This window comes from Leptonychotes weddellii, chromosome 7, assembly GCF_054177405.1.
Source record: "Leptonychotes weddellii isolate Sample4059 chromosome 7, ASM5417740v2, whole genome shotgun sequence".
In the NCBI taxonomy this organism is placed as follows: domain Eukaryota; kingdom Metazoa; phylum Chordata; class Mammalia; order Carnivora; family Phocidae; genus Leptonychotes; species Leptonychotes weddellii.
Genome location: NC_138375.1, coordinates 86,882,816 through 86,894,821, shown reverse-complemented (window position 1 = coordinate 86,894,821; position 12,006 = coordinate 86,882,816). Strand labels below are relative to the sequence as shown.

Sequence of the window (12,006 nt, the reverse complement as noted above, 5' to 3'; positions counted from 1 at the left end):
CCCTTTTTATATGAAACATTTGAAGTTAAAATGTCATTGTCTTGTGTTCTTTTGATCAGTGAAATATACTTAGTTTTTATGAAATTGGTTTTTTGTTTTTAAGGTAAAAATGTTTATTACTACTGTTCTTTATGTGTTTTTGGTAGCTTGTCAAGAGCTGTGTCTTTACAGCAGTTGACATACGGAAATGTCAGTCCAATACAGACCTCAACATCTCCGTTATTTCGGGGAAGGAAGTAAGTACTTCTTAATTATTTTAAAAGAAGAGTTGGCATGTCTCAGAACTGTAGATCAGTGTTTCCTGTATTAAGATTGGATGGGTACTATGCCCTAAATTTTATTTTCTGGAACCTGTGCGATCAGTCCTATTGGAGAATTTTAAAACTTCTATATATTTAAAAAATATTAGGATATTTTTGTTGATTTATTCCTGACACAGCAAATTTTAGATGGAATGAAGCTATATTTCTTCAGGATACTACTTTGAATTGAGATATTAACTAAATTAGATGGTTTTCTGTATTAGTTTGCTAGAGCTACCATAACAAAGTACAACAGCAACAGAAATTTATTTTCTCACAATTCTGGATGCTGGAGGTCCAGAAGATCAAGGTGTTGGCAGGTTTGGTGTCTTCTGAGGCCCCCCTCCTTGGCTTGTAGATGGCTGCCTTCTCTGTGTCCTACATGGTCATTCCTCTGTCTGTGTTTTCTGTGTCCTAATCTCCTCTTCTTCTAAGGACACTAGGCATATTGGATTAGGGCTCATTTTAATGACACCATTATAACTTTTTTAAAGGCCAAATGTCCAAAACCACATTTTGAGGTACTGGGAATTAGGGCTTAACTGTAAGAACTTCGAGAGTACACAGTTCAGCCCATAAATACCTTTTTTTCTAGTAAAGTTTACTATTTGATTTGTCTAAATCTTAATCAGGTAAGGTTCCGTAATAAGTATTAGTAAAAATTTCTGCATGACTTAAAGCTTTCTCTAGAGAAATCAGAATCAATTAATTTTAACCAATTAAAAGTAATGGATGTATTACAAAGTAATTACAATAGAACTTTAGAGAAGATTATTAAAATAAAATTTGGCAGTACTTGTAAGATATTACTATTTAAAGCCTATGTAAATATTCCATACTTTATGTCCAATTAAAAATAACACTAGCTAAGAATTATTTATTTATGTATTTGTTTGTCGGTGAGTGAGAGGGAGAGAGCACGCAAGCAGGGGGAGTGGTAGGCAGAGGGAGAAGCAGGCTCCCCGCTGAGCAAGGAGCGTGATATGGAGCTCGATCCCAGGACCCTGGGATCATGACCTGAGCCGAAGGCAGACTCTTAACCGACTGAGCCACCCAGGCATCCCCCTTTTTTTTTTTTTTTGAATTATTGATGACTCATGTAATTGGCATTGTTCTTAGGACTTTACAAATAATTTGATTAAGTTTCACAACACTCTATGAGGTATGTTATTCCTCTTCTGTTGAGAAAGATGAAGCACACAGAGGTTAAGCAACTAGTTATTTGGGTGGAAGCACAATTGGGATTTGAACCCAGGCGGTCTGGCTCTAGATCCTCTGCTTAGAAGCACTGTGAGTTGTTCTTCAAAGTTGTGGAAAGCTATATAATGATGCTAAAAGTATTGACTTTATTCAGATTTTAATTTTTTTGAAGTTGTCTGGATAGCTAACTTGTGAATCACAAATGAAAACAAATTCCATTGGCTCATAGTTATACATATTTTAAAAACTAAAATTGGCATTCTCAGTAGAAGCTATTTAGCATATAAAGCTAAATCACCTTTATGTTAAACGATATTAAATATACTCTTATGTTGTTAGCATTGTATACCCACTTATTTTGTGGATCAAGGAGTGAGGAATTGGGGTGATCCTAAAGGAGTGTTGTAATGAAAACCTTCAGGTGGCTATGACCCATAGAATTTTAGAGCTTAAAAGCAATCAGACCATTTCCCATGGCCTAAAGTATTATCTGTGTGAACAACTTAATATATCAATGAAGTATTTTTTTAAACAAATAATTATTTTTTAATAATTTCCTTTTGCTTTATTATTTTGAAAATTTTATGCCTCCAGAAAAATTTAAAGAATAGTACAATAAAACCCGGTGTGCTCTTTACCTAGACTCATTAAAGTTGTGCTATATTTATTGTTTTTTTGGCCTCTTTTTCTCTTTAGCCCTACTTTTTTTCTAAACTTTTTCTATGAAAAAGTTGTAGACATCACTTCATTCTACCCCAAAGCACATCAGTGTGTTCCTTCTCATAACCAAGGATCGTCTCCTATATAACCAAAATGCATTTGTCATGCCCAAGAAATTTAACATTAATATATTACTGTTACCTGAAATGCAGTTTTCATATTTCTTTAGTTGCTCATTGTCTTTATAGCTTTTTAATATGATCTTTCCAACTGATGAGCCAGAACATAGGTGGATTTAAAGAGCCTTTATATATATATATATATATAGAAATTTATTTATTTATTATTATTTTTTAAGATTTTATTTTTAAGTAATCTCTACACCCAACGTGGGGCTCGAACTCACAACCTAGAGATCAAGAGTCATATGCTCTACTGACTGACAGCCAGGCGCCCCTTAAAGAGCCTTTTAAAATATATAGCTCTCAGTTCACTTAATCTTATTCTCCCTGTGTTAGAATTTGGGTTTTTATTGTTAGTGTTTCTATGAATAGAAGTTTTCCTACGAAGTTTTCACTGGTGAGATAAAACATTGGGGGTAGTTCAAATGTAGGAGACTAACCCTGATGTACATATGTAGTTTTTTTTAATATGCATTATTACTCTTTGTTTTTCCTAAGGTGTTTTTCTAAGGCATCTTTTGTGCTCACAATGAATATTTTAAGATTCATATAGAGCTAATAATGTGGCCTTGCTGTATTATTAGTCATTATTGGTATTTGTTATTTATATGTTTTTAGTTGTTTTCTGTTTGTTATTAGAAAGTTATATCTTTAATCACTAAGGTATATTGCTTGTTTTCAGGAGATTAAGCGATGAAAAAAACCTTCCTCTTGACGGTAAACGGCAACGTTTCCATTCACCCCACCAAGAGCCAACTATAGTTAACCACATAGTGCCTTTATCAGGTGAAAGAAGATACTCAATGCCGCCATTGTTTCATACACACTATGTACCAGATATAGTCAGATGTGTTCCACCTTTTCGAGAAATACCATTTTTAGAACCTAGAGAAATCACACTGCCTGAGGCCAAAGATAAGGTAATAATAATGTAGATTTTAGTTTTACCTTTTGGGAAGTTAATATAATGTATTAAAAACATCAGAAATACCTAATGTTTTGGATTAAGTAGAATATGCCTTTTTTGCTCTGTTTAAACTATTTAACAGTTTTCTGTCTAAATTTGACTTTTTAAATTTTTTGTTAGCTGTTCTTTTATTTAAGTGCAGCTTTCATATCAGGAAATCAGATTTTCTCTGATTCATAAAAGTCTGGATTAGGGCTCAGAACATTTGATTTCTTAGTTTAGAGAACTCTGTTGTTACTTATTTTTATTACAGAGAAACACATTTTCATGTGGTTATTGTAATAAAGTGTCAAAAAGCATTTTCTCTTGGGATATTTGTGTTTGTCATGAGGTTTTTGAATGTCAAAAATAGAGAATCCAGGAGTCACTGAGAAACTAATACATTCAGAGTGATAATGATGAAGAAAGATTTATCTAGCAATATTATTTGTGAAAAGCATTTCAAATAAATGAAATGAAGCTGTTAAATAATTTTTGAGAAATGACATTGTCATCATTGGGGAACAATGAGTTATTTAACCACTAACAGAAGCATATCCACCGCCCCACCACCAAAAAAATTCTAGGTAATTTAGAAGAGTTTATAACATAAATATCTGCATTCTCTTGGCTTGTCTATGGCTTATATTTGCTGTTTTTGCATTTTCAAAGCTGCTCCATTTTTAAGAAATATGACATTTGTAGGCTGAGGAGAATGATCCTGAAGAGTGTAGTGACTTTGTTTTACTCATCTTTGAGTTCCTGGCAACTAGGATAGGTCTGGAATATAGTGAGTGTGCAGAAAATGTTGGGTCAAAAAAAGAACGCTTGCTTCATTCTTTAGTTGTGCTGCTTTTTATTCCTTTATCATTCTTTTTTTCTTTGAGCTAGAACTATCATAAAGTTCATTCTTTTTAAGTGTGTGATTCAGTGGTTTTTAGTATATTTGCAAAGTTCTGCAACCGTCACCACTATCTAATTCTAGTATGTTTTCATCATCCCCAGGAGAAATCTTGTACCCAGTAGCAGTCCCTTCCCCATCCCTAACCTTCCCACGCTGCCCCCCCGCCCTTGGCAACCACCAGTTGATTTTTTATCTCTATGGATTTGCTTATTCTGGACATTTCCTATAAATGGAATCATACATTATGTTGTATTGCTTTTTGCACTTAGCATATTTTCAGGGTTCATCCATGCATGTGGCATGTGTCAGTTCTTTGTCTCCTTTTACAGTTAAATAATATTCCATTGTATTGATATATCCTATTTTGTTAATGTATTCATCAGTTGATCAACTTTGGGGCTGTGTCTACTCTTTGACTATTCTGAATAATGCTACTATGAAAATCTGTGTACAAGTTTTTGTATGGACATATTTTCATTTCTCTTGGGTATATATCTAGAAGTGAAATTGCTGGGTTATGTGGTAACTCTATGTATTATTTTCTGAGGAACTGCCAAAGTGTTTTCTAAAGTGGCTACACCATTTTACATTCTCACCAACAGTGTATGAATGTTCCAATTTCTCTCCATCCTTGCCAGCATTCATTATTGTCTGTCTTTTTGATTATAGCCATCCTGGTGGGTATGAAATGGTATCTCATTGTGATTTTGATTTCCATTTCGCTAATGATTAATGATGTTGGTCATCTTTTCATTTGCATGTTGGCCATTTGTGTATCTTCTTTGGATAACTGTTCAGATCTTTTGCCCATTTTTAATTGGGTTATTTATTTTTTATTGTTGAGTTGTAAGAGTTCTTTATAATTCTCAGTATTAGACCTTTATCAGATTTGTGATTTGCAAATATATTCTCCCATTCTGTGGTTTGTCTTTTTCCTTTCTTGATGGTGTGTTTCTTTGAAACACAAAAGCTTTTCATTTTAATGAAGTCCAAGTTATCTGTTTTTCTTTGGTTGCTGGAGCTTTTGGTGTCATATATGAGAAACCATTGCCTGATCCAGTGTCACAAAGATTAATGTCTGTGTGTTATTCTGAGAGTTTTATAGTTTTAGCTCTTAGATTTAGGTCTTTGGTCCATTTTGAGTTAATTTTTATATGATATGAAGTAGAGGTCCAACTTCATTCTTTTGCGGTTAGTCCAGTTGTCCCAGCACTATTTATTAAAAAGATTCTGTCATTTTTTTGTTATTATGAAGTGGGAAAGCAGTTAGGCGAAAACAGCAGGAGGGAGGAAGAGGCAAAGTAAAATGGGAAAAGACTAACTTGAGAAGTTTTGGTACTGTTCCCCCCAGCCCCCCATTCTTTCTCATTTCTTTGCTTTCTCATTTTAAAGAAACCGTTGTAATACTGTAATGTGAAAGCCTGTGGTGTAAATCAAATCCGACCAATTCTTTGAGTGAATATTAAGAATCTTTTACTATATGTGGGTTTTTAATGTATGTATGCAGGCTCATTTTTTATGGAATTTATAAGTATTGAAGCTTTCTATATTTTTGCATGTATTTATATGTTTAATAGTTAACTATTAGAACTAACTAAATAACTACTAGTTCTGCACATAAACTAAATATATGTTGAGTCTCAGTAAATTTAATAACATAATTTATATCAGTATATATTATCTAGTAAAGTATGGTTCCATATCAATAACTTTTTCTTTGCTTAATAGCATAGGAAAAGATTCTCTTAAATCTTAACGTTTGTGGAGTAAGCATTTATTTCAGAAAGATAAGGATATATTTTGTTAAGCCAATTTCTTTGAGAGCTACTCTCTACTTGCCTAGTTGTAGGGGAAAGAAGGCAAGCAGTTAGTTCTGTGTTCATTCTTTAAGCGAACACTTTTAAAGAAAACTAACATTTATTGATGTCTTTTCTCTTCTAGGCATTCTACATGTTATGTCATTTAGTCTTTTCAACAACCCCATGACATGGATATTACCCTAATTTTACTGAGGCTCAGAAAGCTAAATAACTTGCTCAAGGTCACAGCTAGTAAGTGACACAATTGAGATTTGACCCTTGTCTCTGATAATACAAAGAGGAGGAACTTAAGATGCTTAAAATCAAGGGTAGGGAGATGACTTTCTTAGAACTGACTGTAACACCAGGTAATCTGTGGCAGTAGCAGCTAATACTAATAAGTATCTTTCTTTGCCAGCAGTGTGTTCAATGATTTGTATTGTTTACCTCTGTTTACCTCTGCTACAGTATGAAGTGAATGGGAGCTTCAGTGTGAAATAAAAATGGGGTAGTGGTTTCAGGCCTTGAATGCCACTGAAGGTTTTTGAGTAGAGGAATAGCACAATCAGATTGGCATTTTGGAGAAGATAGTTCTTGTGGTATAGTGGAGTTGAGCTTGGAATAAGGAGGGACTGGAAGATGGATGATTATTACCTTGAAGGCTATTAAATTCATTCAGATGAGACGTGCTGAAGCTTTCAGTTATGGCATATGGTAGTGAGAAAGATGTGAGAGACCATGCATAAGGAAAATTGGTAGAATGTGTGGAATCATTGAATATAGGGGAGAGAGAGAGGCATTTGTGGCTCCAATGATTTGATTTTGGACTACTAACAGAAATAAGGAATATAGATTTGGGGTATATAAATTAATTGAGGAACTAGTCAAGAACTATTTGTAACCATGGTAAGATTTGTAATTTTTGTGCACTTGAGAAAGCTTGTATTCTGAATATTGCTCACTAAGAATATAGGGCTATGGGAAAATAGAGCTGGAGTAGGCTACTCAAAATCTAAACAATTTTGTAACCAGAACACTATCAAGAGTAATAACTGATGCCTTGGGAAATAACTTGGTTAGACCAGGTAGGCGGCTTAGTATGGCTGGATGCTGCTGCAGGGGATATTAAAAATATACAAAATAGAGTTGGGATACTGCCTTGTGGTGGACATTGAGACAAGGCAGTTAAAAGTGTAGCTCTGAGTCTGTGAGGCTGCTGTTAATAGACACAGAAGGAAATACATCCGCAGAGAGTTGTCTGAGGCTGATGGGATGCTTTATTGAGTGGGAACCGTCAATATAGTGGGAACCCAAATAGGTGGGAACTTATTTTTAGTTGTGTTAGATCTATAAGGACTCCTACTGTGCAGCAGCCAAACTGAGGAATTCTTTTTCTTTCTCATGAAGGTTATGATGTAGAATTTCAGCTCCATGTTCAAATTAACTAACATGTTGAATTAATACCATTCACCTACTTATCAATTGTCTATAAGCTAATTGGTATTGTAGAAAAATATGTTGTAGTTGAATTGGCAGTATATATTTCAGAAGAAGCAAAGCAGGGCCAGAGATATGAATCCTGAGGTCTCCTGTAATGAAATTCTTGGGAGTAGACTAGATTCTGTTTTTATTTATTATTCAACAAATACTTGTGAGTGCTGTTATCTATGTGCTACAATGTTGTACCACAGTGTTGTGCTAAATATACATGGTCACGGTCTCTTTACCATATACATACAGTATAGTGAGAGGGAGAACCATTAAAGAATGGCCATTCAAATCACAGTTTTATTTATATATTTGTAAGTTCAGTGAAGGAAAATTGCAGTTCTGAGAGAGTGTTTTTGAGGTCAGGGATGGTCTAGAGGAGGTTATGTTTTAGCTGAGATCTGAAGGATGAGTACGGGTTAACTAGTGAAAGAGTGGTGGGGTTGGAGAGAATGCTTCAGAGAGAAGGAACAGTATCTTCGAAGGTCCCACTGTAGAAAGGAACATGGAGTATGCAAGGAACTGAAAGGAGGCCAAGGTGGCTAGAGTTTGGTTGATTAGGGGAGAGTGGTTGAAGTGTGGTAGAAGTGGGGAGAGGGCCAAACACTAGTATATTATTTTGGTGTAACCTAAGAGCAGTGGAATACCATGCAGGGCGTTTTTTAGGCAGGGAAGAGAGGTAAGTTAAAATTATTTTTACTTCACTGTGGAATTTGAACAAGGATAGATGTAGGAAGTTATTGTAATATTCTATTCTGGGTAAAAGGTAGTGGTGCCTTGAATTATGCAGTGTTGGTAGTTAAGATGAAGAGAAATTGTTGGATTTAAGCTGTATTTGGGAATTGAAATTGATAGGATTTGGTGATTTGATTAGATTATGTCACCTAAGCCTCTTGACTCTTGACATTTTGGACCAACTTTCTTTAAAGTGGAGAGGCTGTCTTGTGCATCTTAGAATGTCTAGCTGCATTTCTGGCTTTAACTCACTAGATGCCACCAATCCTGTTAAGAGAAACAAAAGTCTACAGACATTGCCAAATGTCCCCTGGGCGGGGGTGGGGGCTGGGGGTAGCTGGTGGGGGTGGGGTGGGGGTGGGTGGGTGCAGAATTGCCTTTGGTTGAGAACCACTAGATTAGATAGAGAAGAAGGTACTGAGGTTTACTTCTAAGTTTCAGGATTCTACATGGATTCATGGTAGGTTCATTCACTGAGATGGGACAAAATGGAAGAGGAACAATATTTATGTCTGTGTGTGTTTAATAGGAATTGGAGGATAAGCAGGGGCCTCATGAAGTCTGTGGACATGTTGTCTTTATCGTGCATTTTGAAACATCAAATTAGATATTAGAGATGATAGTTTAATATTATAGATCTGAAATTCACAGGAAAGATACCAGAAATGTACATTTGTTAATCATCGGCGTATAGATGGTAATTGAAGCCAAGAGGGTGGATATAATTGTTCAGGGAGAGAAGAGAGCCTGGATTCAAGACTGAAATAGTTTGTGGAAAGAATGGGAAAACAGAAATGGAAACTAAAAGTATATACAACTGTTTTTGGGAAGTTTGGCTGTAAAGGGGAGGAGCTAAAGATTTGAAGTTGGAACAAAGGTGTTTTTTGTTTTTTTTTTTAATTTTTAAGGTTGGAGAAACTTCAACCACATATAAACGTTTATGGGAAAGATTTAGTGGAAAGAGAGGAGATTGACTACTCTGCAAAGAAAAAAACAATCGTAATAAGTTTCCTCAGAAGTTAGAAAGGGCATGGATCCTGCTTATAGGCTCAGTGATTGGCTTTAGGGAAGAGAAAAGCTTTTTGGAATTGGAGGATAGGAGGGGAGGATTGGTGTAGATAACCAGGAAGTTTGTAGATATGATATGGAGAAGTTAATGTGGCATTCCCATAGTTGAGTGGCTTCTTCCTGTTTTCATTCTGGGTTATTGTGCAAGGTCATCTATTACGAGTGGGGAGAATGAAGTGGGATGTCCAAGGTTTGAGAATAGTGGAGAAGGTTTGAAATAGCATTGACTGACTGCAGGAAATCAAGCTGTGAAATAGAGAAATAGAAATAGAGGAATAGAATGGAGAAGACTTGAAACAGTACTTGCTGTGTAGTGTAGAAGACCGACCTAAGATTGGTAATAATGAATTTATTGTAATTAATAATATATCAGTCAGCTGGTTCAGCCAGCTCCAAGGAAAGATTTTGTTAGTAAAAGTTTTAATTACTTTGAAAATTCATATTCTTCGTTTTGAAACCTGAAGATTTAAGTTTTTGAAAATGAATACGCTCTGAATTTACTTTTTTCCCTCCATTTTAAAATCTTTTGTCTGTTTTTCAAGTTGCTGTATTAACAAACAACTCTTTAAGTAAGATATCTGAATTACCTTTCTGAATTAACTTTTATTTCACTCTAGCTTTTAGGTGAATATATGGTTGCCTGGACAAAAAAGAGGCTGTAGAGGAATCAAGAGTTAACCAAGCTCCTGAATTCTATCTATTATAACTGTTCTTTGGAAATTCTGGTTAGTTTGAAGATACTAATTGAATTGAAGTAATTGATTTTGAATTTTTAGTTGAGATGAGGTTAGGCTGAGGTTTTCTTGGTATTGATTATAAAATAAAAAGATGATTATGAATGAATTACTCAAGATATCTTGTATAATGTTTAATTTTGGAGAGGAGAAAATTTTATGGATCCTCTTGGTACCCTTGGAGGAACAGTTTAGGGACAGTTAGAGATCTCTTAGAGGCTCTATCTTTAAAAAATTTTCTTTTAAATTTCATTATTGCTCTTAGAAACAAATTTAAAAAGGGAATGTTTATAAAGCGTTAGCTCACTGAATTTCCAATACAGTTGGCCCTTGAACATCACAGTGATTAGGGGCGCCAACCTCCTACGCAGTTGAAAATCCCTGTATAACTTTTGACACCCAAAAAAATTCTGCTAATAGCCTACTGTATGTTACATGTATTATATACTGTATTCTTAAAGTAAGCTGGACAACAAATGTTAAAATCATACAAAAAAAAAAATACACTTACAGTACTATACTGCATTCATTGGAAAAAGTCTAAGTGGACCTGTGCAATTCAAACCTGTGTTGTTCAAAGGTCAACTGTAGTTAAAATGTGTATGCCCACATCTCCTACCTAACTCCTTTTTTCCAAGCTTTATTGAGGTATGATGACAAAAATTGTATGTATTTAAGTTGTACATTATAATGTCTATAAATTGTGAAATGACTACCACAATCAAGCTAATGTCCTTTACCTCACACAGTTACCATAGTTTTTTGTTGTGAGAACAACTAAGATCTACACTCTTAGCAAATTTCAAGTATATAATGCATTTTATTAAAGTCACCATATTGTACATTATATTTCTGGAACTATCTTATAACTGCAAGTTTGTATGCTTTGACCAGCATCACCCCATTTCCCCCATACCTCCCAGCTCCTGATAATCACCGTTCTACTTTCTGCTTATTTATTTGACTTTTTAAGATTTAAGATAAGTGAGATCATGCAGTATTTTATTTTTATGTGTAGCTTATTTCATTTAGCATAATGTCTTCCAGGTTTGTCCATGTTGCAAGTGGCAGAATTTCCTTCTTTTGTAAGGCCAAATAATATTCCATTGTGTGTGTGTATATGTGTGGGTATGTATGTATATGTATATGTGTATATATGTGTATGGGTGTGTGTGTGTGTATATATATATATATGCCACATTTTCTTTATCCATTCATCCATTGACAGACATTTAGGATGTTTCCATATCTTGGATATTGTGTTTAATGCTGTAGTGAACATGGAGTGCAGATACCTCTTTGAGATAGTGACTTTATTTCTTTTGAATATATACCCAGAAGTGCTGGATCATATGGTAGTTCTATTTTTAATTTTTTGAGGAGCCTCCATACTGTTTTCCAGTATGGTTGTAACAATTTACATTTTTACCAACAGTGTGGAAGGGTTTCCTTTTCCTCTACATCCTGGCCAACACTTGTTACCTTTAACTTTTTGATAATAGCCTTTTAACAAGTGTGAGATAATATCTCATTGTGGATTTGATTTGCATTTCCCTGATGATTAGTAATGTTGAACACCTTTCAGGTACCTGTTGGCATTTGTGTATCTTCTTTGGATTCCAAATGTTTGTTCAGGTCCTTTGCCCATTTTTAAATTGGGTTATTGATTGATTGCTATTGAGTCATATGAGTTTCTTACATATTTTGGATATTAACTCCTTATTGGATCTATCATTTGTGAATATATTCTCCCATTCTGTAGGTTCCTTTTTCAATTTGTTGACTGTTTCTTTAGCTGTGCAGAAATTTTTTAGTTTGATGTAGTCCCACTTGTTAATTTTTAGCTTTTGTTGACTGTGCTTTTAGTGTCAGGTCCAAAAAAATCATTGCAAGACCACTGTCAAGGAGCTTTTAGAGTTTTACAGTTTCAGGTCTTACTTTTAAATCTTTTTTTTTTTTTTAAGATTTTATTTATTTACTTTTAAATC

At 34.6% G+C, this 12,006-nt stretch overlaps 1 protein-coding gene across 6 annotated transcripts in view; it reads left to right on the top strand.

Moving 5' to 3' along the window:
* The window catches only part of TENT2 (terminal nucleotidyltransferase 2), a 68,372-nt gene that overhangs the window by 7,200 nt on the left and 49,166 nt on the right, over window positions 1-12,006 (top strand). For all 6 annotated transcript variants that reach the window (XM_081826676.1, XM_081826675.1, XM_081826674.1 and 3 more), the window contains 2 exons: window positions 147-236; window positions 3,027-3,264. In XM_081826676.1, the coding sequence (XP_081682802.1) occupies window positions 147-236; window positions 3,027-3,264 (328 nt within the window). The remainder of the gene's footprint in view (window positions 1-146; window positions 237-3,026; window positions 3,265-12,006) is intronic.